General features: G+C 54.0%; 1 protein-coding gene across 3 annotated transcripts in view; it reads left to right on the top strand.

Moving 5' to 3' along the window:
- Positions 1–18499: 18499 nt before the first annotated feature.
- The window catches only part of MPRIP (myosin phosphatase Rho interacting protein), a 126425-nt gene continuing 117436 nt past the window's right edge, over positions 18500–27488 (top strand). For 2 of the 3 annotated variants that reach the window (XM_081218111.1, XM_081218112.1), the window contains exon 1: positions 18706–18931. In XM_081218111.1, the coding sequence (XP_081074237.1) occupies positions 18809–18931 (123 nt within the window). In that variant the 5' untranslated portion in view covers positions 18706–18808. Of the gene's footprint in view, positions 18932–27488 lie in introns of all 3 variants that reach the window. The other variant, XM_081218113.1, reaches the window with a different exon arrangement.

Raw genomic sequence — 27488 nt, 5'->3', positions numbered from 1 at the left:
GCGGGGAAGGACTGGCCACCCCTTAAAGGCTTCGTGGGAGAGCTTGGTGCTGGCTGGGAGGAGGCGTGACTCTTCGCGGGAACCACCCCACCTTACGTGGCCTCGGAAGGCCCTAAGGATTGCCACTGCGTAGCCCACCCAGGCCTCCCCTGAGCACTTTCTCTGTGACAGCCCTCCCCTGGCGAAGTGCAGAACTCACCCATCAGCCCCAGTGTGGGGCGGCCAGCAGCCAAGGCCTGGTGGGAGTTGGCGGGTCAGTATCCTGATGGCCGGTGGGCTGGTGACTGGGGGCTCCTGCAGGCAGGGGAGCCCAGGTGCTGTCGGCGGTGGCCTGCCCACCAGCGCAGCCCACCGGGGCTCCTTCCCTTCCCTTCCACTCACCTACAGTTTTCTGGATCCCCTCCACCCAAGCCACCTGCCCTCAGAACCTGTCTCAGGCTAGGGGACCCCAGAGCCGAAGGAGCTCGGGCAAGAGCCCTCGTGCTCCCCCCTACCCGCCCAAGCCACGAGGTGTAATCCGATACTCCTGACCTGTAAATTCCACAGAATCAGCCCCTTCTTGCTCATTGCTGGCCCCCAGCCCTGGTAGGAGGCACCTGGTGGGTGGTGTTGGGCTGGGGCTCCTGCAGAGAAGGCGGCAGGGTTGGCGGGGCGGGGGGGGGGGGGTTGCCCTGGGGGACTGAGGCCTTCCCCCAGGTGAGCTGGCCACAGGAGTCGGGCGGCCGTTCTGCAGGGCTGAGTTCCGTCTGCATCAATCCTGCCAAACCGGCTGGAACCTGTCTGGCTGGGTGCAAGGCCCCTGGGACCTCGGTCCTCACACTCAGGGGCAGTGGCGTCAGACAAGGCCCACAGAGGCATTTCCACTGCTGGGCCCCTCCCTGGACAGAGCCCCCTCCAGATCTGCCTGGGGGCCATACCCTGGGACGATCTAGTTCTTCTACAAACCCAAAATGGACTCTAGAGTTTGCTGGTCGTCACTGAGCACATCCAGTACACTGGACACCAGGCTGGGGATGAGGACACAGTGATGGGTAGCAGGGTGTCATGGGGTTTCTGGCCTCCTAGGGGAGCCCAGCCTGGATCGTGTGTCCCGTTCTCAAAGCCTCCAGTGCTGGGCAGGGAATGAGTGGGCAGCTCTGAGGGCCGAGGACAGAGGGGCAGGTGTGGGGGCAGATGGGAAGGTGGCTCAAAGAGGGCGGCCTGCAAAGACTAGTTTGGGCCCGGTGGAGGCAAGTGCCAAGGCCCTGAGGCAGGAAAGAGCAGGCATTTTGAGACCCCAAAGGGAGACCGGAGGGGAAAGAAGTGAGGCAGGAGGGGAAGCGGGGAGTGTGGGGGGGTGGAGCCTGGGGGCCCACCAGGAGTGCTTCTGGGTGTGCTGTGAGCGGAAGGGGATGGGAAGCCAGGCTGTGACCGTTCTTGAGACGCAGGCCCTGGGAGGGGTGTGGGCATGACAGGCCTCCCACAGCTGCCCTCTGCCCACTTCACACTCGAGGAGACTGAGGCTTGGAGATGGGAGGGAATTTCCCCGGTTCCCCCAGCAGCCCCCTGCAGCCCCCTGATGCCAGGCTGTTCTCTGCCTCCCACCAACGTCTTGATGTGGGCCTCGTGTGGCCAGGGCATCTGTGTCCCCAAGGCAGGGACGAAGGAGGGAGGGGTTTACCCACACGAGCCCCGGCCTGCAGCCCTGCCCCACCGTGTTCCATGTTCTCATGGCTTGGTTTGTTCAGTGCGCTCTCCGTGCTGGCCAGGAAGCAAGAACACACAAGGACAGGGGACCGGCCGGGCCACGGAGCCTACCAGCAGATAGAGGAGTGCACTCGGAGGCACCCTCCTCTGCTGGTCAAGGCCCGACCCCACTCGCAAGGCCAGGTGACATGACCTTGGCTCTGACCTCACCTCCTCCTGCTACTGTCTTGTATGGGGCTTCCTGACCCCTCCGGCCTCCAGGCTCCCAACTGGAATGAGAGGATCCTTAGAGATCCTTCCAGCAAGCAGGGGCTGAAGCTGGGGCTGAAGCCTGGCCAGTGGCTCCTGGCCCCTCGCCCGTCAGCCCCACAGGGTGCCTCCCACCGAGGCCCCATCTGCACTGGCCCCTGCCCCGGCAGCTGGGCTTCCGTGGGGCTGGGACCCCTGTCATGGGCTGGTGCGTCCTACCCCAGGGAGAAGGCCGAGAGCAAGGGTCTCTTTCACTAAGGAAGCTCCTGTCCCCTGCAGGCCTCAGTTTCCCCTGCAGTGAGGGGTGGATGAGGGGTCTGGGAGGCTGGGATGCATTCCCAGAATCCCTTGGAGTCCCGGGACCGCCCACGCCCTTTGTCCCTCGATCCTGACAAAGGCCAGGCTGATGAGGCTGTGGGTGGGAGGAGGGGCCTGGCCGCTCAGCTGCGCTTCGGGGCCCCGGAGGTGGGGGGCAGCGGCCTGGGCCCCGGGCCGCCAGGGCACCACCCTCCTGGCATTTCAGTGATGCCGCGACACGCCGGCCACAGAGGGCAGCCACAGTCTTATTTTGCAAGGTTTCCAGGAAAGAATGCCAAGTGGTGTAGGAGGGGAGGCATGGCTGCCCTGGGCACCACCCCCGCCAGCTGGGTCCCTCTGAAGCTTGCTCCTGAGCAGCGGTATTGTACCTTCTCCCTGGAGGATGGGACCCGCTGGCATCGTTTCTGGGCTCATCCCATCTAGTGGGTGGGGGGCGCGGTGCAGGACCACTCCCCTCCCCACCACCTCCAGCCCGGCCTCTCCCCTAGGCCTAGGGATGCAGTTCAGCCTCCGTACCTAAAATTCCACCCTCGAGGCACAGTTCATGCCAGGTAAGGCATCACCTTGGGTGAAAAATGTAGGTTTCCCTACTGTGAAATGCAAGCAGGATGTAATCCAAACGGGCTCAAGGAAACCGGCTGCTTTGCTCCGACGCCTGGCTGCGAACACCCAGAAAAAGCTGCTGCAAACAAGCAAGCCTGACAGATGGAGTTGGTCCAGGCCCCGGGTTGCCTTGTCCAGGGAGGGCCCTGAAGGGTGCTCCCATGGGTTAGGGGAGTGGGGACCCCAGATGAGTTAGGGGGGTGTCCCAGGGCCTTCCATCGGCTTCTGGTGCCATGAGGTATATGGGTGTGGGGTAAACAGAAGCCCTGAGTGCCCCCGCCCCCTGTGGGACCTCAGCCATCTTTGCCCCACTGAGCACCGTCTTTCCAAGGGGCTCATTGTGGTCCTCCTCTCAGAGCTGCTGGGAGGAGGGGGCCGAAGCCGGAGCCAGGGCTGGGCACACGCTTGGTGCTCAGTAAACGCTGGTGATGCCGTAAGTTGCACGTGGTCCCCAAACCCGTTTGACCCCCGAGCCCTTTCCCATGGGGCGCGCCCAGTGGTGCTTGGCAGGGGATGACCCCCTTGGAAGACGGTGAACTCCCCATCGGTGGGTGAGGCAGGTAACCAGGGTCTGGCTGGAATGGCCTCCAGTGGCAGAGAGGGAGGCTGCAGTGGCTGGGGACCCAGGCAGGGCCATGGGAGCCTGGTGGGCCCCTTCGCACACGGCCCAAGCCCACCACACTCAGAAAATATCCACACCTCCTCTGAGAGCTGCCCCTGGTCTGGGCCTGCTGGGAAGGCAGCCAAAGACCTGGCAGGCGGGGCTCACGGTGGGGCTGTTAAGTAGCATCCCTGTCGCTGTGACACTGGGGTCAGGAGGAAAGCAGGAACTTGGGAGAGACGTTCAGGAATCCTTTTTCTTTTTCCTTAGTGTTAGACCCATCTGTTCTTTAGTGTGTCAGCAACCATTATCTCCCTTCAATGCCCGGAGACTCATTCTCTGCCTCTTTCTCTCTCTCTCTCTCTCTCTGTGTGTGTGTGTGTGTGTGTGTGTGTGTGTATAATTTATTTATTTATTTAATTGGTTGCACTGCGTCTTAGTTGTGGCAGGCAGGCTCCTTAGTTTTGGCAGGCGAACTCTTAGTTGCGGCATGCATGTGGGATCTAGTTCCCTGACCAGGGATCGAACCCGGGCCCCCTGCATTGGGAGCGTGGAGTATTACCCACTGAGCCACCAGGGAAGTCCCCAGTATACATATATTTTTTTAAATAGTTTTTATTCTTTTAATTTTCAAAAAAAATTAAAATTTTTTTTTATTTTGTTTATTTATTTTTGGCTGCATTGGGTCTTTGTTGCTGCACGTGGGCTTTCTCTAGTTGTAGTGAGCGGGGGCTACTCTTGGTTGCAGTGCGCGGGTTTCTCATTGTGGTGGCTTCTCTTGTTGCGGAGCACGGGCTCTAGGCACGCGGGCTGCAGTAGTTGTGGCTCGTGGGCTCTAGAGCGCAGGCTCAGTAGTTGTGGCACACGGGCTTGGTTGCTCCGAGGCATGTGGGATCTTCACGGACCAGGGGTCGACCCTGTGTCCCCTGAATTGGCAGGCAGGTTCTTATCCACTGCACCACCAGGGAAGTCCTATATATATATATCTTTTCCCATTTTTTTTTATTGTGGTGAAATATACACAATATAAAATTTACCATCTTAGCCTTTTTTTTTTTTTTTTTTTTTTTGTGGTACGTGGGCCTCTCACTGCTGTGGCCTCTCCCGTTGCGGAGCACAGGCTCCAGACACGCAGGCTTAGCGGCCATGGCTCACGGGCCCAGTCACTCCGTGGCATGTGGGATCCTCCCGGACAGGGGCACGAACCTGTGTCCCCTGCATTGGCAGGCGGACTCTCAACCACTGCACCATCAGGGAAGCCCCATCTTAGCCATTTTTAAGTGTACAGTTCAGTGGCCTTAATAAACACGTCCACATCATCGTGCAACCGTCAGCCCCATCCACCTCCAGAACTTTTTCATCCTCTGAAACTGGAACTCTGCACCCATTAAACAACTCCCCCATCACCACTCCTCCTCAGCCCCTGGCACCCACCATTCTGCTTTCCGTCTCTCTGGGTTGGGCTCCTCTAGGAACTGCATGTGAGTGGGATCATACAGTATGTGTCTTTATGTGACGGGGGAAGCCCTATATTTTAAAAATATATTGATTAGCCCTAAAAAATTATGAAACCTTTCAGACATCCATAACAAATATCCATGTTCTCACCCCTTGGACTTAACAAATGGTCTTCTTTCCAAAACAAAATTAGACTACACATCAGAGATGAGTTGATAAGTAAGATGTATTCCATCCATGTAACGGAAAATCCTTCAGCCTTAAAAAGAAAGGAAGCACTGACACATGCTACAATGTGGATGAACGTTGAACACATTATACTAAGTGAAAGAAGCCAGTCACAGAAGGCCACACAGCACATGATTCCACATGTGCGAAGTGTCTGGAATAGGCAAATCCATAGAGACAGAAAGCAGATGAGTAGTGTCTGGGTGTGGGGGTGTGTGGAGAGGATGAGGAATGACCGCTTAATGGGTCCAGGGTTTCCTTTTGGGGTGAAGAAAATGCTGTAAATTTCGATCAGGGTGAGAGGTGCACACATCTGTGAACAGAATTAGATGAGTGAATTCTGTGACGTGTGACTTATACCTCAGTGAAGACGTGTTAGTTTGCTGGGGCTGCTGTAACAAAGCCCCACACGCTGCGTGGCTTCAACACTGCAACCTCCTGTCCCCCGTCTGGAGGCCAGAGCCCATCCAGGTGTCGCAGGGCTGGTCCTGCTGTGGCCGTGATGGGAGGAGCCTCCCCAGTCTCGCCCCCAGGACTGCAGACGGCCGTCTTCTCTGACGCGTGTCTGTCTCTGTGTCCAAATTTCCCCTTTTTGAAAGGGCACCTGTTATGTTGGATTAAGGCGCCACCTTAATGACCTCGTTTTAACCTCATGATCCCTGTAAAGACCCCATCTCCAAGTAAGGAGACATTATCATCCTTCCTGGCACGTGGTTATTGACACAGAGTCCAGGAGGATTGAGGGCTGGGACACCTGGAGGAGCCGGCCCAGGGTCCTGGTCGAGGCCCTCACGCACTGTGCAACTTGGGGAAGTCACATCCTGACAGAAGAAGGAGCCAGCCTTTTGGCCGCTGGCAAGAGGCCAAGTTGGCAGCATCTGCTTCATCCAGCCGGCCAGCCCAGCCCAGCCGAGCCGAACCCAGTGTCCGCCCGCGGATTGCCGAGTGAACACCTGTGGAATAAGCGTCTCATGGCTCATGGTATAAATCTTCCCTCATCGATGACAACCAGTCACTGGACCGTTCTCTAGGCCAGGCCCTCTGCTCAGTGCTTTACTCCCGGCCAGCCCTGCGGGACCCTATTGTCCAGGAGTGGGCTCACCCCTCCCCCCAGAGGTGGCGGCCCAGCCTGGCAGGGGTGGTGCCTCCCCAAGGCCTCTGCTCAAAGGAGCAGCAAGATTCAAGCCAGCCTCCAGAGCCTGTGCTTCTTTTTTCAGAGTTACTCATTTTATGCGTTCTGAAAAGAAACCAGAGTGTCAGAGTTACTCATTTAAAAAACTCGTAACTTCCACACCGTAAAGCACATAGATCTGGCGTGTAGCTCACATGCACGTGGCACCCAGATGGGGACCAAGCGTCTTCTTTGAGCTCTGTCCTTGCTGTTGGTTCATCAGCATTTATCCTGACCCCTCCCTTTGCAGGTGAGGAAGTGAGACCTGTGGGGACGTCACTTGCCCGAGGTCACAGCAAGAGCAGGACAGTGCTGGGACTCAAGCCCCATGTTCTCTGGGCCCACCATGCACTCCGTCCGGGCAGGATCTGGGGTCATCGTAATGCCGAGAGCTGTCTGCTGGAGGCTGTGCTGGCTGTGAGTCCCGGCTCCCTGTGCACTAGCTCTGTGAAAGGGGGCAGGTGTCCCAGGCCTCCACTTCCCCGTCTGCAGAAGGGGCGTGATGACAGCATGTCCTCCTCAGGGGTGTTGGAAGGGCTAGAACATGCCTGCGTTGGGGAAGTGTTACACACATGATTTTATAACACGGGTTGTCTTTTATTTTTTTAAATAAATTTATTTATCTTATTTAGTATTTTATTTTTGGCTGCGTTAGGTCTTCGTTGCTGTGCGCGGGCTTTCTCTGGTTGCAGTGAGTGGGGGCTACTCTTCATTGCAGTGCGTGGGCTTCTCATTGCAGTGGCCTCTCGTTGCAGAGCACGGGCTCTAGGCACACGGGCTTCAGTAGTTGTGGCACACGGGCTCAGTAGTTGTGGCACGTGGGCTCAGTAGTTGTGGCGCACGGGCTTAGTTGCTCCACGGCATGTGAGATCTTCCCGGACCAGGGCCCGAACCCCCGTCCCCTGCATTGGCAGGCGGATTCTTAACCCCTGGGCCACCAGGGAAGCCCCACGGATTGTTTTTTACTCTCATTATAAAGTCTCAGTGTGTGGTGGAAAGATCAGATAGTGCTGGTCCTCATTCCTGGAGCTGCTCAGACCATCTTGGTTGGGAGGGCCTTTCCCCAGCACCTCCCTGGCTGCCCTCTCGGCCTGGATGGTCCGACGGCCTCCACCTTCACCTCCGGGTGGGGTCAGGAAGGAATCCTGGGAGGTGGCTCACAATGAGTCCCATTCTCCGGAGAGGCTGCCCCATCCATAGTCCACCCCGCTGATGGAAACCTGGGGCGCAGCCAAGCACATGCAGGGGGCAGGTCTGCAGCCCTGTGACCCAGGGAGCCACACGCATGCCCAGGGCTCGGGCTGCCAGGCGGCCCAGCTGAGGCCACCGTAGGTACGACTCTCAGCTGTGCCTCTTTCCTTGGCTGCGTGACTCTGAGCTTCAGGGTCCCCATCCTGAACCGCAGGCCAGTCCCCTGGAGAGGCCACACCTGAGGTCAGCCCCGAGGTTGGGCAGGGCAGGAAGCGGAGGCCTGAGGCTGAGGGGAGCGCTGTCACATGGGAGGTGTGCCCGCAGCCTCGCCGGCTGCTGGCTCTGGGACCAGCCGGGCCCCTCCAGGCCAGGCCCGCTGCACACCCTAGGCACCTGGGCCGGTGACCTCCCACCTCTCCCGCTCCCTCGGAGCCAGGAGCCCTCCCTCCAGGCCATGGGGCATGGTGGCAGCGGGCCCTGCTCCCCTGGACCATCCGGTCACTCCAGGAACCTCCGGAGCCTCTCCCACGGCCCAGGCAGTTTTAGAAGGAAACCTGGGGAGGGGGTGTTGTACAGAAGGAAGCAAGATGCACAAGGGCTCCGTCCACGCAGAGCAGACTGTCCGGTACGGGAGGTGTGAGATTTCAGAGTGAGGTGCCGACCCATGAGGGTGAGAAGGGCCCCGGGAGCACGTTCCAGGCAGAGACAGGGGTGGGGCAAAGGTCCTGGGGGAGGAAGTGTCGGGCGTCTGGGGTGCAGACAGCAGGCCTCTGCCCACCGCTGAGGACAGGGCTTCCCTGTACCGTCCTTAGGGCCTTGGGGGCCCCTCCACTGGTGATGTACGGCTATGCCGGCCGCTGTTTTTAGAGAGGACATTCTTCCTAAGATGGAACCAAAACCCCTCCTCTCGACGTGAAGTCTCAGCCTCTCCTCTAGGCCCCCTGGACCCGGAGCAAGCTGGCTCCTGCGGCCGCCTCCTCACCAGCTCCAAGGTTACCATTGTGGTGGGGAAGTGGGTGAAACACTCAGTGACCTAAAGCATCTTCCCATGAACCCAAGACAACCAGATGGGCCTGTTTTATCAGCCTCGGACACAGTGAGAGGAGCCAAACTCTGGAAAAGCAGCTGGACCCAGGGCAGCGAGGGGAGGCTGGGGAACCGGTCTGAGTGCTCCGTACAGGGACTGGAGGGCCTTCAGTCAGCCTGTGGGGGAAGGGAAACAGGTGGACGGTGCTAGTGAGGGTGTTCCAGTGAGTGCCCAGTAACCGAGAGGAGAGAAGGGAGCTTGGGGATCAAGTGAACCTTTGCTGTGCTTATGGTCTGTCTCTGTGACTAGAGTACAAACTCCATGAGGGCAAGGGTTGTGTCTGTCTGGTCCATGCCTGTATCCCCAGGGCCTGGCTCCAGTAGGTGCTCAGTACATGTTTGTTGAATGAATGAATGACTCCTGTGGGCTGTGAACCCTGGTGCTACCCAGCTCTCTGAAGGGAATGCCAGTTCTGCTGGGGACTTGCTGTGTGACCTCAGGTCCGTATCTTGCCCTCTCTGGGCTCAGTGTCCTAATCTGTAAAACAGGGGACTGGACCAGAGGGTCTCCAAGGGTCCCTCTGGCCTAAGGCTCTGAGGCTTCCTGCGTCTGTTACTGACCCCAGCTGCCCCCGATTCACCCATTGCCTCAATCCCCCACCCCTCCCCCAGCCCCCCCAGCTCACCTGTAAACAAATGGCCTTCAGGCAGTACCTTGGTGGGCTGTGGGGGCTGTGTCTTGGATCAAAGACTCTTCGAAGGCCAAAGGCAAGGGGCCCCCAGGAGCCACACCAAGGCAGGTTGGTGGCTGCAATGTGTGGAGGGGACGCAAAGGAGTGGACTCTGGGGCCTCCAAGCCTGGACTCTGCAGCTGGCCCACCCTTGGCCTTCTCACCCTGTGCCTGGGGCTCGGCAGCTGGAGGGGGTGCTTGGACCTACGTGCTTCTTACGGGGACTTGCAGGAACCAGGGAATTGAGAAGCTGGTGCTGATTGTGACCCATAACCCCCAAACCCTGACCCCTGACCTCCAGTATCCAACACTCCCACGTACATGCACACATATGTACACTCAGTGGACATGCACACAGTTACAGACACTAACATACACTCACATAGAGGCACAGACACACCCGAGATGCCCGTACATACAATAGACATACAAGCAAACACAACTGAACAGAGACAGACACACACACACATGCGCACGTGTGCACACATGGTAAAAACACACAGGCAGTCCCACAGAAACACAGATATGTAGGCATTCGGGCCAGCCAGCCAGGGCACCTGCCCACAGACACATAAACACAGAGGATCATCTCACACGCATACAACAGAGACACAGATGTGCGCATCTGCACAACGCACACTCACACTCATGGTTGTGGACCCACAGATGAACGCACCAATACTCGTGTAGGTACATAGCATGGCCATGCCTGTGTACACTCTGAAAGACGGCCCACCCAGACGTGCACAGACACGGACACCGGAGGGGATGCCGGATCCACCACTCACACGCATGCGTGCACACACATGCACAGTGACCTGCCCAACAGAGGGGCAGCACCGGCCACGTGGGCCCCGAGCAGACTTCTGTCCCAGCTTGGCCGCGTGCAGGGCCGAGGCCGGGAAAGTGGCAGCCCCCCCAGCCCCCAGCCCGGGGAGCTGGCAGCCCTCCAGGCCCAGGAGCAGAGGGGGCCAAGGCGGGGCGGCCCCGCTGACCTGGGTTGCCTGCCTCTTGGCACCCAAGCCCTCTTCTCCTTGCTGTGTGACCCTGGGGACCTTCTCTCCACGGCCGAGTGGGTCCTAGAAATTTGGGTAGCAGCCTGGATTTCCATTTCTTTTGGAGAATGAGAAGATCCATCAGGACTGGTTCCAGGTCCTGTAGGACAACTGGCTGGAGCTGTGAGGCTGCTGCCCATTTCAGAAGGACGGTGGGCACCAGCCCACCTCCCCGCCTTGCCCCAGGGCTGCAGCATTGGGAGTCTGTGCACCCAGACCTTATTCTCCTGCGTGTGTGTGCGTGTACATCCATTCATGTATATGCACACACCTTGTCAGTGATTTTTTTACAAAAATGGGCTCATTCAGCAAAAACTGTATGAGACCAGACACAGATTTCCCCTTTAATATATCATGTGTACATTCTTATGCTAAAAAATATCTACCTTCAGGAATTCCCTGGCCGTCCAATGGTTAGGACTCCGAGCTTTCACCGCCCGGGCCTGGGTTTGATCCCTGGTTGGGAAACTATCCTGGAAGCCGAGGGGTGGGGCCATTAAAAAAAAAAAAAAAAGGAAATATCTACCTTCTGGCTCTTTAAAATACTACTACATTTTGGAACAATTTAGATTTGCAGCAAAGAGAGCACAAAGGGCTCCTCTCCACGCTTTACCCAGCTTCCCTGAATGTGAATGTCTTACTTAACCATGGCACATTTGCCGAAACTAAAAAATTAACATCAGTGAGTTATTATTATTTTTTAAAAAAATATTTATTTACTTATTTATTTGGCTGTGTTGGGTCTTAGTTGCAGCACATGGGCTCTTCGTTGTGGCACGTGGGCTCTCTAGTTGTGGCATGCTGGCTCTAGAGTGCACGGGCTTAGTTGCCCTGCAGCATGTGGGATCTTAGGTCCCCAACCAGGGATCGAACCCATGTCCCTGGCAGTGGAAGGTAGATTCTTAACCACTGGACCACCAGGGAAGTCCCAACATTAGTAAATTACTGTTAACTAAACTAGGGGCTTTATTAGGATTTTGCAAGTTCTTCCATGACTGTCCTTTTCCTGTTCTAAGACCCTGTCCAGGACCCCATATGGCATTCAGGCCAAGCTGTTTCCTTTCCTCCTGTTTTGTGACCTTGACAATTTTGAAGGGCACCGCTCAGGCATCTTGTAGAATGTGGGTCCACTGGGTTTGTCTGTTGTTTTTCTCACGATGAGACTGCGGTCACGGTTTTTGGGGGAGACCCTTCTCACTGCATCCCATCCGGTACCTGACGTCCACATGATTTATCACTGCTGGTGTCCAGGGGCAGAGCATCTGCTGGGCTTCTCCACTGTAAACTACTGTTGTCTGCTTTCCTGCTCCATGCTCTGGATGCCAATCGTGAAGTCAAGCCACACTCGAGGGAAGGGGGAGTATTGTGCGTTACCACAACCTGGTTTCAAATGACAGGGACAACATTCCATTTTACCGATCGGCCGTCGTTTATTGAGCTGGGACCCTAATGTCTTACACTTCTGTTGCTTTCGGTTTTTCCTTTTACAAACAAAGTAGCAAAGAACAACGCTGGAGCTCAACCTCACATTCAACAAATATTTTCCAAGCAGCCTCTCTGTGGCAGGCGCGGCACACCCAGCAACAGTGTCCGCCTCTCTCTTTCATCTTGTTTTCCTAGAACAAATTCATGGGTTGGGATTGCAGGGTCAAAGATAAGCATATTTTTAAGGCTTTTGATAAGTGTCACTAAACAAACCTGCAGGAGAGTTGTACCAGTCTGTCTGTCCTCTGGATTGGCTTTCTTTTCTTTTTCAACCTTTATTATTATTATTATTATTATGAAAATAACTCACGTTTTTATGAGATAACTGGAAATTACCGAACATAAGATATTAAAGAATTATTATTTTTTTAGGTGTGATCATGGTTTGTGGCTGCTCTAAAAAAATAGTCCTTGGGACTTGCCTGGTGGCACAGTGGTTAAGGCTCCGTGCTCCCAACGCAGGGGGCCCAGGTTTGATCCCTGGTCGGGGAATTAGATCCCACATGCATGCTGCTGGGAGTTCGCATGCCTCAACTAAGGAGCCTGCGTGCTGCAACTAAGACCCAGCGCAACCAAATAAATAAATAAATGTTAAAAAATTCTTAAAAAATAATAGTCCTTATCTTTTAGAGACACACGTTGAAGTATTTTTTTGTGTGTGTGTGCAACTCACTTTATTGCACTATTCATTTTATTGCAGTGGTCTGGAACCAAACCCACAATATCTCCAAGGTATGCCTGTGTATGATCTTTGCACACGTTGAAGTACTTACGGAAGAATGGTATGAGTTTGGGGTCTGCTCTAATATAATATGGGAGGGGAGGGGACGAGGGTGCCTGAAACGAGGCTCTTCCTGAGCTGGACTGTCGAAGCTGGGGGTGGGGACACCAGCCTTCATCACATGACTCTATAAAAACCAAAAGTTTGTTTTAAAAAATTTACACACATGATATAAATCAATAGCTTAGCTGAGAGCCCACGTTCTTGTTCCTCCCAGGGTTAATTTCAACAGTTTGGTGTCTGCGCCTCTAGAACTTCTCTGTGCAAATACTATGTATATTGTCTCTGTATCTACTTAAGACGGGAGGAAGCTACCAAGACACACACCATTTTCCTACCAGCTTTTAAACTTCACCTTGCGTTGCAGACGGCTGGCCACTTCAACCCTCTCATTCTTTACTAGCTTCGCGGTGCTCCCCTGTATCAAAGAACCATCATTTATTTATCGGATCCTCCGGTGGTGGCCAGCTGGCATGTCTCCATGGTTCTGCTCTTGAGAACAGTGACACCCTGAGCACCCTTGTGTGTAACATACCTTTGTGCACGTGAGCAGCTCCACACCTATCTTTCAAGAGGGATCACTAGGTCAAAGGGTGTGCATGCTTAAAATTTTAATAGAATGGCGAAATTTCCCTCCTGCTGGACTTTGTATGTCCAGTGCCTGTCATTCTCTCCGAGTGCATTTCTGAGGACTATTGTCATTCGGTGTCTGCAGGAGTCAGAGGTGGAAGGGGCCTCCATGATCCTCTGATCTCCTTCCAGGGCAGCTGCACCTGAGCCCCGGGGAAGGGCGGGGGCCCACCTGCCCACAGTGCCCTTGGCCGGGGTCGGGTAGAGCAGTGGTTATGGATATGCTGCCCACGTCTGAATTAGGCCTCACCATTTACTGGTTGTACGACCTTGAATGATGTCCTCGACCTTCCTGGGCCTCAGTTTCCTCACCTGTAAGCTGGGAGTAATACCCCAGGCGGCAATCAGGGAGGGGCTAGTAAGCTGCATTTGAACCATTTGGGGTGGCTTTGGGGGACTGCTGGAGGATGGAAGGTTAATAAGGACCCCCATCAGGCACCACTTGGCACTGCCAGAACTGCCTTCGAATGGTGGTAGTTGGGTTTAGTGAGATTATATGTGATGGAACCTCGTACCCAGCATAGAGCACACTGACAGCGCTCCATGACCATGGAACCCCAAGAGCCGACGTGATGGCTGACAGGGGCTAGACCAGGACCAGGAAGACCCACCTTCCTGAGAGACTGGCCAGGATAGTGAGGCCCGACTGACAGGAAAAGAGGGGGCCCAAGGAAGAGGGCCGACCTGGCCCCCCGCTTGTTATTGTAAATAAAGTTTTATTGGAACACAGCCTCACCCACATACTTATGTATTGTCTATGAAGCCTCCACGGGACAACAGAGGGGGTTACTTGCGACAGAGACCATGTAGCCTGCAAAGCCTAAAATACAAGCTCACCAACCCCGACATAGAGGTTCTAGGCAGAATAAAAGCTGAAAGTTTCGGAGCAGTTACTGTTTCAGATATCAAACTAGACACATCACGTGTATTAATATATTTTGTCCTCACACAGTAACCTATGAGTAGACACTGTTTGTGGCAGCCAGTCTCAAGGGGGCCCTGGTGAAGCTCACGGAAACTCACGGGGACTCAGGCCCTGGGGCAGTGCCCAGGGCTGGGGCAGCCGTGCTGACTCACAGAAAGCAAGGGACTTTTGAGACGCCTGCTGGCTTCTGCCTCCCCCTCCTGGAGCACTTTGGGGATCCCTGAGCTGTGGGGAGAGCCTGGGCGCCGTCTCACTGTGCTCACACTAGACCCCCAGGCCAGGCCAGCAGAACCTTGCTGGGGCCCAGTCAGCCCGCGCAACCGAGAGAGGCAGTAAAGCAGTGGCCGGTCACGCTGGGTCGGTGGGTGGTTTTCGTGCAGCCATGTGACCTCCTGGGCCCTCCTGGGCTGGCGACCTCGTGGCCTGTCCCTCCCACTCTCCCTGAACCAGTGGGCCGGGCCCCTGCCCCTACAGTAACCCCCTCGAGGAGTTTTTCCACATGCCGATTAAATCGAATATCTGGGAATGGGGGCCCAGAGTAGGTATTTTTTAAATCGCTCAAGACTGGAGAACCACAGCTCCGTCACTGTTTCCAAAACTCGCCTAAAGATCAGTCAGGCCTGGCAACCCATGGCTTCCAGAGCGCCGACAGGCCCTGGTACGGCATTTCCAGGGAAGGCCCCGTGAGCTGGAGAAGCAACACATCCCCCAGGTGAATCTTATTACCTAGTTAAGAAGCAAAGGGGGAGAGGAGGGCCAGCCCCCAGACTGGAGGACTGTCCAGGCGTTTCCTGTTCTGTGAAACACACGCTCACCAAATACCCAGCTGTGCCCTCTTGGGTGGTCCCAACAGAAGTAAGTGCTTATGTGGGCCAGAGTCAGGCCAAAGGGTGCCCCTCCAAGCCTTACCACGGCCCAGACTGGGGACATTCGCGGGGCCGCCCAGGCAGTGGACCCTGAGGCAGCAGTGAGAAAGCATGAGGCACTGACACACATGACGGCACGGGGTGCACAGACCCACAGTTGAGTGAGAAAGCCAAACACAGAGTGTACATTCCACTCACACGCGGTTCAAGGGCCGAGTAGACTGATCCACGGTGACCGAGATTAGAGCAGTTACCTCTGTGAGTGTGTCCACGTGGGGGTTCCATAGCTGGGTCTAAGAGTGGATATGCACACGTGTGCATGCACAAGTCCCGCTCCTTACAGGATGATGTCAGGTGCGCAGAGCAGGACTTGCCTGCATTTGGGGCCCAGGTGAGAGTGCTTTGCTTGCTTGCCTGTTTGCTTATTGCCTGTTTGAGCTTTACATTATCCACAGAGATGTCTGCAGTGAACAGATGATAAGTGTACAGCCCGATGAGTGTTTCTGTGTTCACATGCAGTATTTGACCTTGTCCCAAGTGCTGTTCTAGGATCCCGGAAACTGAAACCAAGGCTGTAAGACACCCTGTTCGCGTGGGTTTTATACTCTGGTAGGGGAGAGACAACAATATGAGACAGAACGGTCAGTTTTCGTGGGTTCACACTTTGTGAGTGCCTACCACGTGCCAGGTGGTGAAGCAGGCGTGGAAATGCAGCCGGAACCACGACCCAGCCCTGCTCGGACAGTGCCACAGTCTGGTCATGTCTGGAGAGCAGCGCTTGGAAGGGTTAAGAACACCCGGCCCTCCTTAATATTTCCCGAAGTCTCCCACTGACTCTGTCCTAATTCAAGCCTCTACCTTCGCTGCTCCGTGGCCTGTCGGAGTAGTTTCCCAATCAGCCATGTTTCCAGTCTCCACCTCTGCTTCATTCTCCAGGCCAATAGCCCTTCTTAAGTGTTCAATCTAAAGATTTCACTTAATGGTTCCCTACCGCCCAGGTAGCTCTGGGGTCAGTCTGTGTGGGCTTGAATCCTCACTTGGAGAGTGCATGTTGGGACCACAGGCAAGTTCTTTAAACGCCCTGAGCCTCATGTGTGTTTTCTGTAAGATGGAGACAAAACAATAATAATGATAAACACCAACACCGCCCATCTCCCTGAAGAGGTTGAGCTTTAATCTACCGTAATAGGTATTCGTTCAGCGAGGGCTAAACCTGTGCGAGCACCATCTGTTTACTGTTCTCCCTCACTCTCACCTCTCTGTGCTACTTCTGTCTGGAGTGCCTTCCCTCTGCCTTCTCCTGGCTGGTTCTTATTCAGCTCAGGTCTCAGCCTGGCACTGCCTCCACCAAGGAGCCCTCCCTGAAGCCACAGACAGAGCTGTGTGCCCTTGTCTGGACCCTCACAACACCCCGGATTGAATTTGTCCGTCTGCCCTCTGTTCTTATTTGTCTCCACTTGCTCAAGTGTGAGCTCCTCCCAGGCAGGCCCGAATCAAATGCCTCTTTATGCCCCCAGCTGCAGACCCTTGCCGTTCAAGGCAGGCACTGGATGTGTCTGCTGACTTGAGCGGAATCTGCCAAGCATTTTCTTTTTTATTTTTATTATTTATTTATTTGGCCACCCCATGTGGCATGCGGGATCTTAGTTCCCCGACTAGGGATTGAACCCATGGCCCCTGCAGTGGAAGCACGGAGTCCTAACCAGTGGACCTTCAGGGAAGTCCCCCAAGGATTTTCTTAAGGGAAGGGGCCTTTGAGTTGGCCTTGAGGCATGGGTAGGAGTTTAAAAAGTTATTTTAAAACAAGTTATACATGCACACAATATCCAATCCAAAGAAACAAAAGGGCTCACAGTGAAAATTAAAAGTAGGTCATCTGTCACCACCCAGCTCCCTCCCCAGAGGCCACCATTGGTGTCAGTTTCTGAGTATTCTGTGCAATTGTCTGTCTTCCCCACCACACACACACTTTTTTATTTTGCAAAAATTTAAACCAACAGAAAAGTTGCAAGGATAGGACAATAATCACCTTTTGCTTGGATTCACCAATTAACATTTTGGCATATTATGCTAAATATTTGATAGGCATTATATCATGTAATGCTGACAATAAGCACACAATCATGCCAATTTTGTAGATGAGGTAACTGAGGCAGCAGGTAGGTGAAGGCACTCAACCAAGGTCAGGAGCTGGCCTTCCCGCTTAGGTGACCACAGGATTTTGATCCACCTTTCTTCAGTTCTCTTGGGAGGAAAGTATTTCCTTACACTGACTTGAAATTCACCTCCCCGGGCTGTTCACCGGATGCTCAATGGAAAAGTACACAGCCCTGGAAGCAGTTGCTGCTTCTCCTAAAACCTTCCATTCCCTTAGCAACAGCTGCCGTCGCTGCCACTAACACATGCTTCAGTGTCACCTCCTCTGTGAGGGCTGAGTTGGCTCACCCCCCGTTTGGAAACTCCCATGGTAGACTCCTGGCTGCCAGCAGGATGACCTTTACGCGCGCCCGAGCTTGGAACCCGAGGCGTGGGGTGCCCTGGCCCTCGGGAATCCCTCAGCCTCATCCGTCCTGCTCCTTCCTCTGCTACCTCCACCCCAGTCCCTCTCGACCTCTCACCTTCTGCTTGAATTTCCCCTCCTCCCTGAAGCCGCCCCTAATTTCCCCAAGGAGCCCCCTCTCTTGGCTGCTGAGCCTTCTGCCTGCGCCCCCTTTACAGTCTTCTCCAAGTGGTCTTCTGGCCAGGAGACTGGACAGTGGACGATTGGAGTGACAGTTGGCCCGCCTAGTAGACCCCGCACACGCACACATCGGAGCCTTATTTTCCTCAAGCACGTAGTGGGGACAGGAATGCCTGGCTCAGTACCTGGCACCGCGTCAGCCCTTACTAATCGTCTGCAATAGAACTGACAGCTCTTCCGGGCTTACATCTCTAAGTCACCCCCCCCCCAAAAAAAAACCCTACGTCCCTCTCCTTAACTTCTCTGCGCTTCAGTGTCCGCCCTCATAAGATGGGGATGGGGAGGCTGTGAGCCTTCACTGAGCTCATGCATATCAAGTACTTGGAACAGTATGTAGCCTTGCTGACCGCCACGCGGGGCCGGCGCATAGTGGGTGTCAAACTAATCGTCTCCGCGTGGGCGCGGGACCGCGAGGTTGCAGGAACTGTTTGCAGAGCCAGCCCGCCGTCCCCGCCCCCGCCCTCGCCTCCGCCCCCGCCTGCAGGGCCCGCCCCGCCTTCAGCCCCTCCCCTCCCTCAGGCCCCGCCCACGCAGCTGTCAGGACCGGCGGCTGCGCGCCCGTCCACCAAGCCTGAACGCCCCACCACGCCCCGCCTTACTTCGCCTACACAAGTTACCTTGCGCCTGGCCGCCTTTTGTCCCCCCCCCGGCTCCCATTGGCCAGGGGGTTTCTTTGTTAGCCAGGACGCGTCGCTGCCATTGGCCCTCAGGGCCGCCGATCGCGCCGGGAAGCGGCCCCGCCCCGCGCACCGCCACGCCCCGCGTGCTGGTCTGTCGTTCCCTCGCGCGCGCCTGCCGCCCTGGAGTGCGCCCGGCGTTCCGCTCCCCTTAGCTGCGGCCGAGGGCAGCGCGGGCACCGAGCGCGGGGATCGGCGGGGCGGCGGCGGGAGTGGGAGTGGGCGCGCGAGGCCGCGTCCATGGGCCCGGGACCGGCGGGCGGCGGCGGCGGCGGCGGCGCGGGCGGGCGGCGGGGGCCGCGCGCTCTGTGAGGCGCCGGCCTGCGTGCGCGGCTGGAGGCGGCGGCCGGGGATGCGGCGGCGCCCGGCCTGAGCCCGTTCCCGGCCATGTCGGCGGCCAAGGAGAACCCGTGCAGGAAATTCCAGGCCAACATCTTCAACAAGAGCAAGTGTCAGAACTGCTTCAAGCCCCGCGAGTCGCATCTGCTCAACGACGAGGACCTGACGCAGGTGAGCGGGTGGCGCGGGCGGGGCGGACAAAGCGGCGCCCGCGGGACGGAGCGGCGCCCTCCGCTTGCCGCCCGGTGACTCATGCGTTTCGGCGGCTCGAGGCGCCCGGCCGAGCGCGGGAACAAAGCGCGGGGCCACACTCGGCCGCCCGGCTCCTCGCCCTCTCCCACCGGCGGCCACCGGGCGGGGGCGGCCTGGGTCCGGGTCTTGCTCTGGGCCGCGACCCGGGGCCGCCGGCGGGGGAGGGGCTCGCACGGCCTCCGCGCTCCCAGGGTCGCCGCTCCTGACTGCGTCTCTGTCCCTCGTCCCTGGGGGGTTTCGCACGCTTTGGCGGCGGAAACCCGCCCACAGCGCGGCGCCGGGCCGTCCCGCGTGCCCCCGGCGCGGGTCCTGGGCCCGGCCGGCCCTTCCGGAGCTGGGCTCTGCGGCCCCGCGCGGCCACTCCCGCTTTCCCGGCCGGGCCCGCCCTCATCCCCCCCCGCCGGCCTCTCCCCAGCCTCCGTCCCCCCAACCGACACGAGCTTCCCCTGGTCCCCCTGCGCGAGGCCGGGAGCACCTTCCCGTTCCAGCCCAGCTGACTTCGTCATGGGCGCTCCTTCCACCGACACGCTGCTTTGGAGTGGACCGGCCTGGCCGTTTCTCTTGCTGCGAAGTGTTTACACGGCCGGCCGAGTGGGTGGCAGGGCAGGGGTGACGGCCTGGGACCGGCTGCCTTCCCCAGTGACCAGAAAGAAACTTCTGGTACCCGAGACCCAGAGCTTCACCCCGCACCCAGGGCTGCGGAGTAAGAGCGTTAGGACGGCAGGGTCCGTGTCCTGGTGGTGTGCCGGGCTGTGGTGGGCTTCTGAGGGAGATGCCCTCCTCTCCACTGGACGCCTTGCCCCGGGAAGCAGTTCATGTGGCCATGAGGGTCCTGGACCAGGAGTCAGGGGACTGAACTTCTAGGCTTGGCTATCACTTGCAGCTGCGTGACCTTGAACAAGTCCCTTTGCCTCGTTATAGTTTATTTTCCTTCTCTATAAATTGGGAGCAGGGACCCCTGGCTCTCCTGCCTCACTAGGCTGTTGTGAAAAGCAAGGCATGACATCGTATGAAACTTTTTCTTCTTGCAGTTTAAAAAATAAATGAACAAGAATCACCTACAGAATAGTAAACTTGGATTTAGGAAGTTTCTGGCTTGGCATGGGTTATTCTGAGAGAGTTTTCTGGTTATTCGAGGCAGCTGCCTAAATTGGGTGTTTACACCTCATAGGGCTTGTTTTCCGATTCTTAAACGTAGATGAATTAGAATGGAATCTTCATATTTAAATTGAATCTGTTTTTAAAATTAATTGGATTTGGTGGGGAGGGGGATGTCACAAATTTAAAAGTACCTTAATCTTGCACTGTATTTACAGTTGAATTGTGGGTTTTGAAATAGGCCTGGGCCCTCCAGGGCACAAGTGGAATGGTCGTTTCTGAAATGAGTGGGGTTATTTGTGCTGGGAGAGATTAGGCCAGCCTTCTACCTCCTGGGATCTTTCAGGAAGAAACTGTTCTTGAAGAGAGAAGGAGGGAGACTCAGGGATGTTGCCAGCAGCTTTAGCTGCTGCTCCCTGCATCCGGCCCTCCCCCAGCCTCTTACTCTCATCCTCATGGCTCCATTAGAAAACCTCAGCCAATCGGTTCCCATCAGTCTCCTTCAAGCCCCTGCTTCCTGTTGCCCCTCCCACCCTGAGCTTATTTTAGACCATCAAGGCTGGAAGATAGATCAGTGATCACGGAGGCCACCTCCTCTTTAAGGCATTTATCCTTTAGTCCTTCTCCTATGCATTTCTCTGCATACATGCAGACTCAAGTACAGTTAAAAAACCTATTTAAATCTAAACTGTATGTGCATTTTTGCTCTGAAATATATTTTGTTTTTTCTGCTTAATGATGCTTTATAGCCGTTTTCATGGTAATACATATCAATATACCAAACTTGTTTTTTACACATTGTACCATCAGGGATGTACCATAGTTTAACCATTCCCTTATTGGTGGACAGCAAAGTTACTTCCAGGTTTTGTCATTATAGACGGTGAATGCCTCAACGAACAGCTTTCTAACTGTTTTTGGGTGTGTGTGTGTGTGTGTTTGTGTTTGTGTGTGAGAGAGCGAGAATGCATGTGCGTGCGAGAACGAATGCAAGTATTTCTCTGGGGGCAGATACCTAAAAATAGAATAGCTAGGTTGACATCAAGTGCATTAAATTTTTTTTTCTACAGATAATTACCAAGTTGTCTTCCAAAAGAGGCTGTATCATATCATTGCCAGGATTGGGTATTATCAAATGATTTAATTCTTTAATAATTTCCCTAGTTACCAGTAAGATTAAGCCTCTTTTAGTAATATTTATTGAATATATTTTGTTCTTTCGTGTATTTTCATATTATTTGTCCATTTTTCTATTGGGTTAGGGCTCCCCCACCATTGATTTGTAGGAGCTTTCTGTATATACTCTAGGTCAGCGGTCCACAAACTTTTCCTGTAAAAGGTCAGATAGTAAATATTTCAGCCTTGTGGGTCATAAGATCTTAGTGGCTACTATGTAGCTTTGCCATTGTAGCACAAAAGCCGATGTGTGAGGTTGCTGTATACAAGACATACACTAAGGGGTATGGCTCTTTCCAGTGAAACTTTATTTACAAAAATAGGTAGCTGGCAGGATTGGCCTGTGAGGCTTGGTTTGCCAACTCCTGCTCTAGATGTTAATCTGGCAGCTGTCATACATTGTCTTTAATTGTATGATCATTTCTCTTTCTCATGTGGTAGTTTTAAATATGACAGTTTAATTTCCATGTTTTCTTTATAGTTTGTAGTTTTAATCTCATTCTTATGAAGGTTTTCTTTCCAATGTTATAAAATAGTCTCTGATGTTTTTCTTAGTTCTTTTATAGTTATTTTTATGCTTAGTTTTGCTTGTTCGTTTGGTTTTTGGCTGCACTGCATGGCTTGTGGGACCTTAGTTCCCTGACCAGGGATCGAACCCAGGCCCTTGGCAGTGAAAGCGTGGAGTCCTAACCACTGGGCCTCCAGGGAATTTCCTATGCTTAGCTTTTTAATCCATTGGATTTGTGTTTTAGGAAGATAATTCTGGCTAAAGGCAGAAGTTCTAATAGATGCTCTTGAAGAAGTCCAGTTAAATGTCAGTAAAGGTCTTCTCTAGGTCAGTGCTGGCCAGGAGGGAAAGGAGTCGTCAGACACCAGGGACAGGATATTGGCAGTTGATTGGAGTGGGGATTGAGGAAACCTGGGTGGATAAAAGTACCTTTAACGGCAGTTGAGAATAGCAGATGTGGAGTAGATTTGAGGGAGCGGGGAGGAGTAAAAATAGTGTGGTAAGTTTGACTTGGAGGAGGTGGAGGTCCAGTTTGGTCCTTAGGTGGAATCACCCATTTACGGCAGTGGGCGGCTAGAGCTGGAGGAGGGGTGGGGCCAGCTGGGAATTCTGATGTCACAGGAGTGAGTGGAGTCACTCAGGAGGCTGTGTAGCGTGAAATGAGAATAGAGGGAGCCGAGCAGCAGGTCTGGAACTAAGGTTCTTGGCTTACAGGTCCTCGTCCCAGCCTGGGTTCCTGGTGGGTATTGACCTGACATGATGTCTCATTCTCCTGCTGACTCGTGCGCCATTAGGAATCACTTTTTGAGGAAGGTGTCACCAAACTTCAGTTCTAGCCCCTGGTCTGGTGCTGTTTTGTTGTGGGACCTTGGCTGGGTGGTTTCTCCCTCCTGGAGAACGAGCAGGTTGGTCTTGATCTTTCCCAGCTCTTCCAGTCCTTCTTTGTCCCCCCTCAGCCCTCCTGGTCTAATTCTGCCCCTTGCTGTGTCCATACTCCACTGCTGGGACTGCTGGGGCCTTGGGGTAGGAACCCCAGACATAGAGGTGGGTGGGCCAGGAGTTGGTCTCTGTGAATCATTTCATCAGTCATTTCAGTCAATCATTTCATCATTTCCCTTTGTTCCTGTGACTTTCTTAGAAGTTCCATGGTATGGAACTTCTTTATTTGACTTAACATTCATCTCAGAAACAATGGGAAGATTCCATGCCCACCCTTTTTAGAAGATTTGTGATTATTCACAGGTTGGTAGATAGTTTGGCAAGGGGTGTGTCAGAAGTTCCAGACCTTACAAATGGCCAATAAGCACGTGAAAAGATGGTCAGCGTCATTAGTCATTAGGGAAATGCAAATTGAAACCATAATGAGGTACCACTTCACACCCACTAGGATGGCTTTAGTAGAAAAGGGGAAGTATTAAGTGTGGTGAAGATGTGGAGAAATTGGAGCCCTTGTGCATTGCTCATGGGAATGTAAAATGGTACAGCCGCTGTGGAAGTCAGTTTGGCAGTTCATCAGAACAATTAGCGTATGACTCAGTGATTCCATTGCTAGCATATACCCAAAAGAATTGAAAACAGGTATTCAAACAAATAGTTTTATGCATGTTTGTAACAGTGCTATTCACAGTAGCTAAAAAGTAGCAACAACCCAAATATTGATCAGTGGATGAATAGATAAATAAATTGTGGTCTATCCATACAATGGAATATCATTCAGTCATAAAAAGGAATGAAGTACTGAGACATGATACAACATGATTGACCCTCAGAAACATGATATTAAGTGAAAAGAATCAGACTCAAAAGGTCACATACTGTATGATTCCATTTATATGAAATGTCTACAACAGGTAAATCTGTAAAAACAGAAAACAAGTTAGTGGTTGCCAAGGTTCTGGTAAGGGGGGAATGGGGAGTGCCTGCTGATGGGGTTAGGGTTCTGTTTTGGGGTGATGAAATGTTTTAGAATTAGATAGAGATGCTGTTTGTATAACATGAGGAAATTACTAAATGCCACTGAATTATGCATTTTAAAGTGGTTAATTTTATGTGATGTGAATTTTACCTCAGTTAAAAAAAATAAACGTGCAAGAATCACACACACACACAAATTCCAAACCTGCCCCCTGCTCCTTGTGTCATTGGAGTGAATATCTGATTGTTTCTAGAGTCTAGACAAGGGATTGGCAAATTTTTTCTTAAAGGGCCAGATAGTAAATATTTTAGGCTTTGCAGGCCTACAGGAAAAATCGAGGAATTTAAGTAGGTACTTCTATAACTCTTTGAAGATGTAAAAAGCATTCTTGGTTTTGAGACCTTAAAAAAATAGCCAATGGGCTAGATTTGGCCAATGGAGCGAGTATACATAGCTTGCCAACCCCCCTGGCTTAGACCAGCCCTGTCCAATAGAAGTATAATGCGAGCCACATATGTAATTTAAAATTTTCTAGTTGCCACATTTAAAAAAGTAAAAAGAAACAGGTGAAGTTAACTTTACGTTTTATTTAACGTATCCAAAATATTATCATTTCAACATGTAACGAAGCTGTTATATGCACTTTTACCTTTACCGCACCTTTGGTCCAGACTAGCCACTTTCCCAGTGCTCAGTAGCCACGTGTGGCTGGCCTACAGTGGTGGATGGGGCGGCTCTGGCTGCAGTGGCCTGGCCTGAGACCCTTGGGGGAAGTCCAGGGTGGGAAGGCTGTGCTTGTGGGTTTTTCTCCTTGGCCTGCGTTCGGATTCCTGGAATGCTGGCTCTCTCGTGCTGTTACTCCTGTTTGCATCCCCCTCTTGACATCTTTTTGCCAACTTCAGGGGGTTCTCTTTGAATATCACTTCTTTTTTGGTGACTCCTTTTACTGTGTTTTAGAGTTCTGGGGCTCTGACCCTACTCCCTGCAGGGCAGAAGAGAGGAGGGTGCTTGCTGGTCATGGCTTAGTGGACCTATGCTGTGGGGAGCGAGTGAGAGCCTGGGGTGGGGGGGGGGTGGGGACAGGCTACATGTCCCTCCAGGCACATGGCAGGACGTGGTGACTGCATTATGCACAACCCTTTGTATTTGCTGAGTGTTTTTTTTTTTTTTTTGCGGTACGCGGGCCTCTCACTGTTGTGGCCTTTCCCGTTGCGAAGCACAGGCTCCGGCCGCGCAGGCTTAGCAGCCATGGCTCACGGGCCCAGCCGCTCTGCGGCATGTGGGATCTTCCCGGACCGGGGCACGAACCCCTGTCCCCTGCGTCACAGGCAGATTCTCAACCACTGCGCCACCAGGGAAGCCCTGCTGAGTGTTTTGCAGCTGTATCCTAGCTGCTTTTTTCCCTGCGTTCTAGCCTGCTACTTGACCTTTCTTTCTGAGTTCCTGTGCCCTTGCCACGCAGAAGGACTACAGTCGACCTGTGTTCTGTTCTTGGCACAGACGTGGCCGGGTGACCCAGAAAGGTTACTTACGTTCTCCCGGCCTCGGTTTCCCACCTGTAAAGCAGGTGCCCACATTCTGTATTCAGGGAGTGGTCCACTAGTGGAATGGATGGGAGACTACTGAACCCCCTTTGTGGTAATTAGTATTCCAAGAAGCATGCTGACGGTCTCTCCTGTGGGGAACAGACTTTGTTTGGGCTCTCGACTGATCACTAGGACCCTGAAGTTGTGTAGCTGAAATAAATTTGACTTGGAATATTTATCTTTAAATTGTTCCCAAGCTGCCAGCTAGACTTGAAGGAGAGGAGAGAGCATTGCAATCAGGGAAAAGAGACAAGAGGGAAGTAATACCCTACTGCCCACATCCTCGTACTGTGGGGGAGCGAGGCACACAGGGAGGCATGGTGAGCACTGGGTGCCAATTTCGAAGCATTTAATCTGAGAAAACAGGCTTTTCGTTTATCCTTGGAAACTCACTCTCCAAACATCACTTTCTCATGTGAAACGACGTGGTTGGACCAGGTCAGTGGTTTTCAAACTTTAAATTGCGGGGCCTTTTACTCAAAGGAATCTCGTACAGAAATATTGTGTGTGAAACAGAAAAAGTGACACTGTTCTGGGCGACACGGGGTCAGAGCTTGGCCTCTCAGCCATCTGTTTCCCACCCATGGGACCTCCAGTCATTTCTGAGGTCTGCGAGGGGTAGGTTTGAAAACTCTGCCCTAGATTTCGTGGTCCCTTCGGTTTGAGCAACTGAGGGCTCTGTGAAATTGTCTGCGGCTCTTTCACAGCTGCCCTGGGATGGAACCCCTGAATGCCCATCCCCACCACTCCCATTATACTGTCACTGCCTTTGGGGGCGAGAGAGCCAGAGGGTTGATTTGCTGGCATTTTGTTTCTGGAGCCTGGAACTAGAATCTTCCAAACCACTTGCTGGTTTTCTCAGTCAGGGTCATCCTAGTTCACATGAAACCACAGCCTGGTTCTTGCCTGGAGTCTGTAACCCTTCCAGCTCCTTCCTCCCCTCGCTCAGCTTGGTGTGTGTGCTGCGCTGGCTGGTGTCCTGCCCGGTCCTTGGGGCAGCTCACGGTGAGAGTGAGTGGACGGGCCTGTGGAGTCCTCCTGAGCCTGCTTCGCACTGGATCAGGTGTTGTGTGTGCTGTGACTTCCTTCCACTGCCGGCAGCTGGGGAGGCAAGCAGGGCCGGTGGCAACATGGCCACCTGTGGAGTGTAGGGACATTGGGTTTCAGAGAGGTTGGGTGCCTGCCCTTGGTCACGGGGCTGCCTGGGGATGGGGCTGTATGATTCTCACACCAGCCTCCGTGCGGCCAGGAACCTGTCCTCCCTCCTCCTGGCAAGGCCACTTTGACTTGTTAACATGGTACTGTTTCAGTAGGAGGAGGCTGGGGTATTGCAAACTGAATTAAAGCTGTTTAATGGAGTTCTCATTCCTACCCCTGGGAGGAGGGGCCTGAGGGGCTGGGTGATCCCCCCACCCTTAAGCAGGTGAAGGATTGTCCCCATTAGCAGATGGAGCCACTGAGACCCAGGGAGGTTCAGCCTAGGTCACAGGAAAACAGTGTGGATTTTTTCAAAGTTCTTTTTGGCCCTCCCTGTGTCTGCGAACACGCAGTAACCTTTGCTGTCAGAAACAGGGCCGTACCCTGACTTGGGTTCCTTAGCTGCTGGGGGCGCGTGGGGCAGGCAGAGCGTTTTACAGGTCCTCCCGCAGGTCCTGACATCTCAGCCTTAGGGGGGGTCTCACGTCCCTGGACAGGCTGCTGGCCCGTTGCAGTGACCACACCTTTGGGCAGCCCTGAACAGGAAGCCCTGTTTTCCCCTGAGGGATTCAGAATCAGGAAGTAGTTGTGTCCTTGATCCCTAGGTCCTAAAACACTGGTTGGAACAGGCAGACCAGGGAGACTCCATGTGCACCTGCGGTCCCATCTCTCCCCTCCTAGTATCCTGGCCCACAGCTAAAGGGGCTGGGCGGGGGAGCAGCTGCTGGGAGTCCCAGCTGAACCAGAGAAAGAGTCCAGGTCTCCCGGGTGCTGCACTCAGAGCCTGTCTACCTGGGGCTGGCGGGTCTTCCGCTTAGGGACTGCTCTGACCTAGAAATCTGACACAGTCCCACTTTTAGTTTACACGTGCTCAGGTAAGGGAGTGGGAGGGTTGAGGGAGGGGGCTTTCAGCTCAGATTTGGGTCTTATGCTGCTTGAGCAACTTACTCAGAATTTAAGAGTCTGCATCCCTCCTCTGAAAACGGGGGCTGCAAC

Source organism: Mesoplodon bidens (genome assembly GCF_964165515.1).
Source record: "Mesoplodon bidens genome assembly, chromosome: 19".
NCBI lineage: Eukaryota > Metazoa > Chordata > Mammalia > Artiodactyla > Ziphiidae > Mesoplodon > Mesoplodon bidens.
Note: the sequence above shows the minus strand (reverse complement) of the source record. Positions and strands in the feature narration are given on the sequence as shown.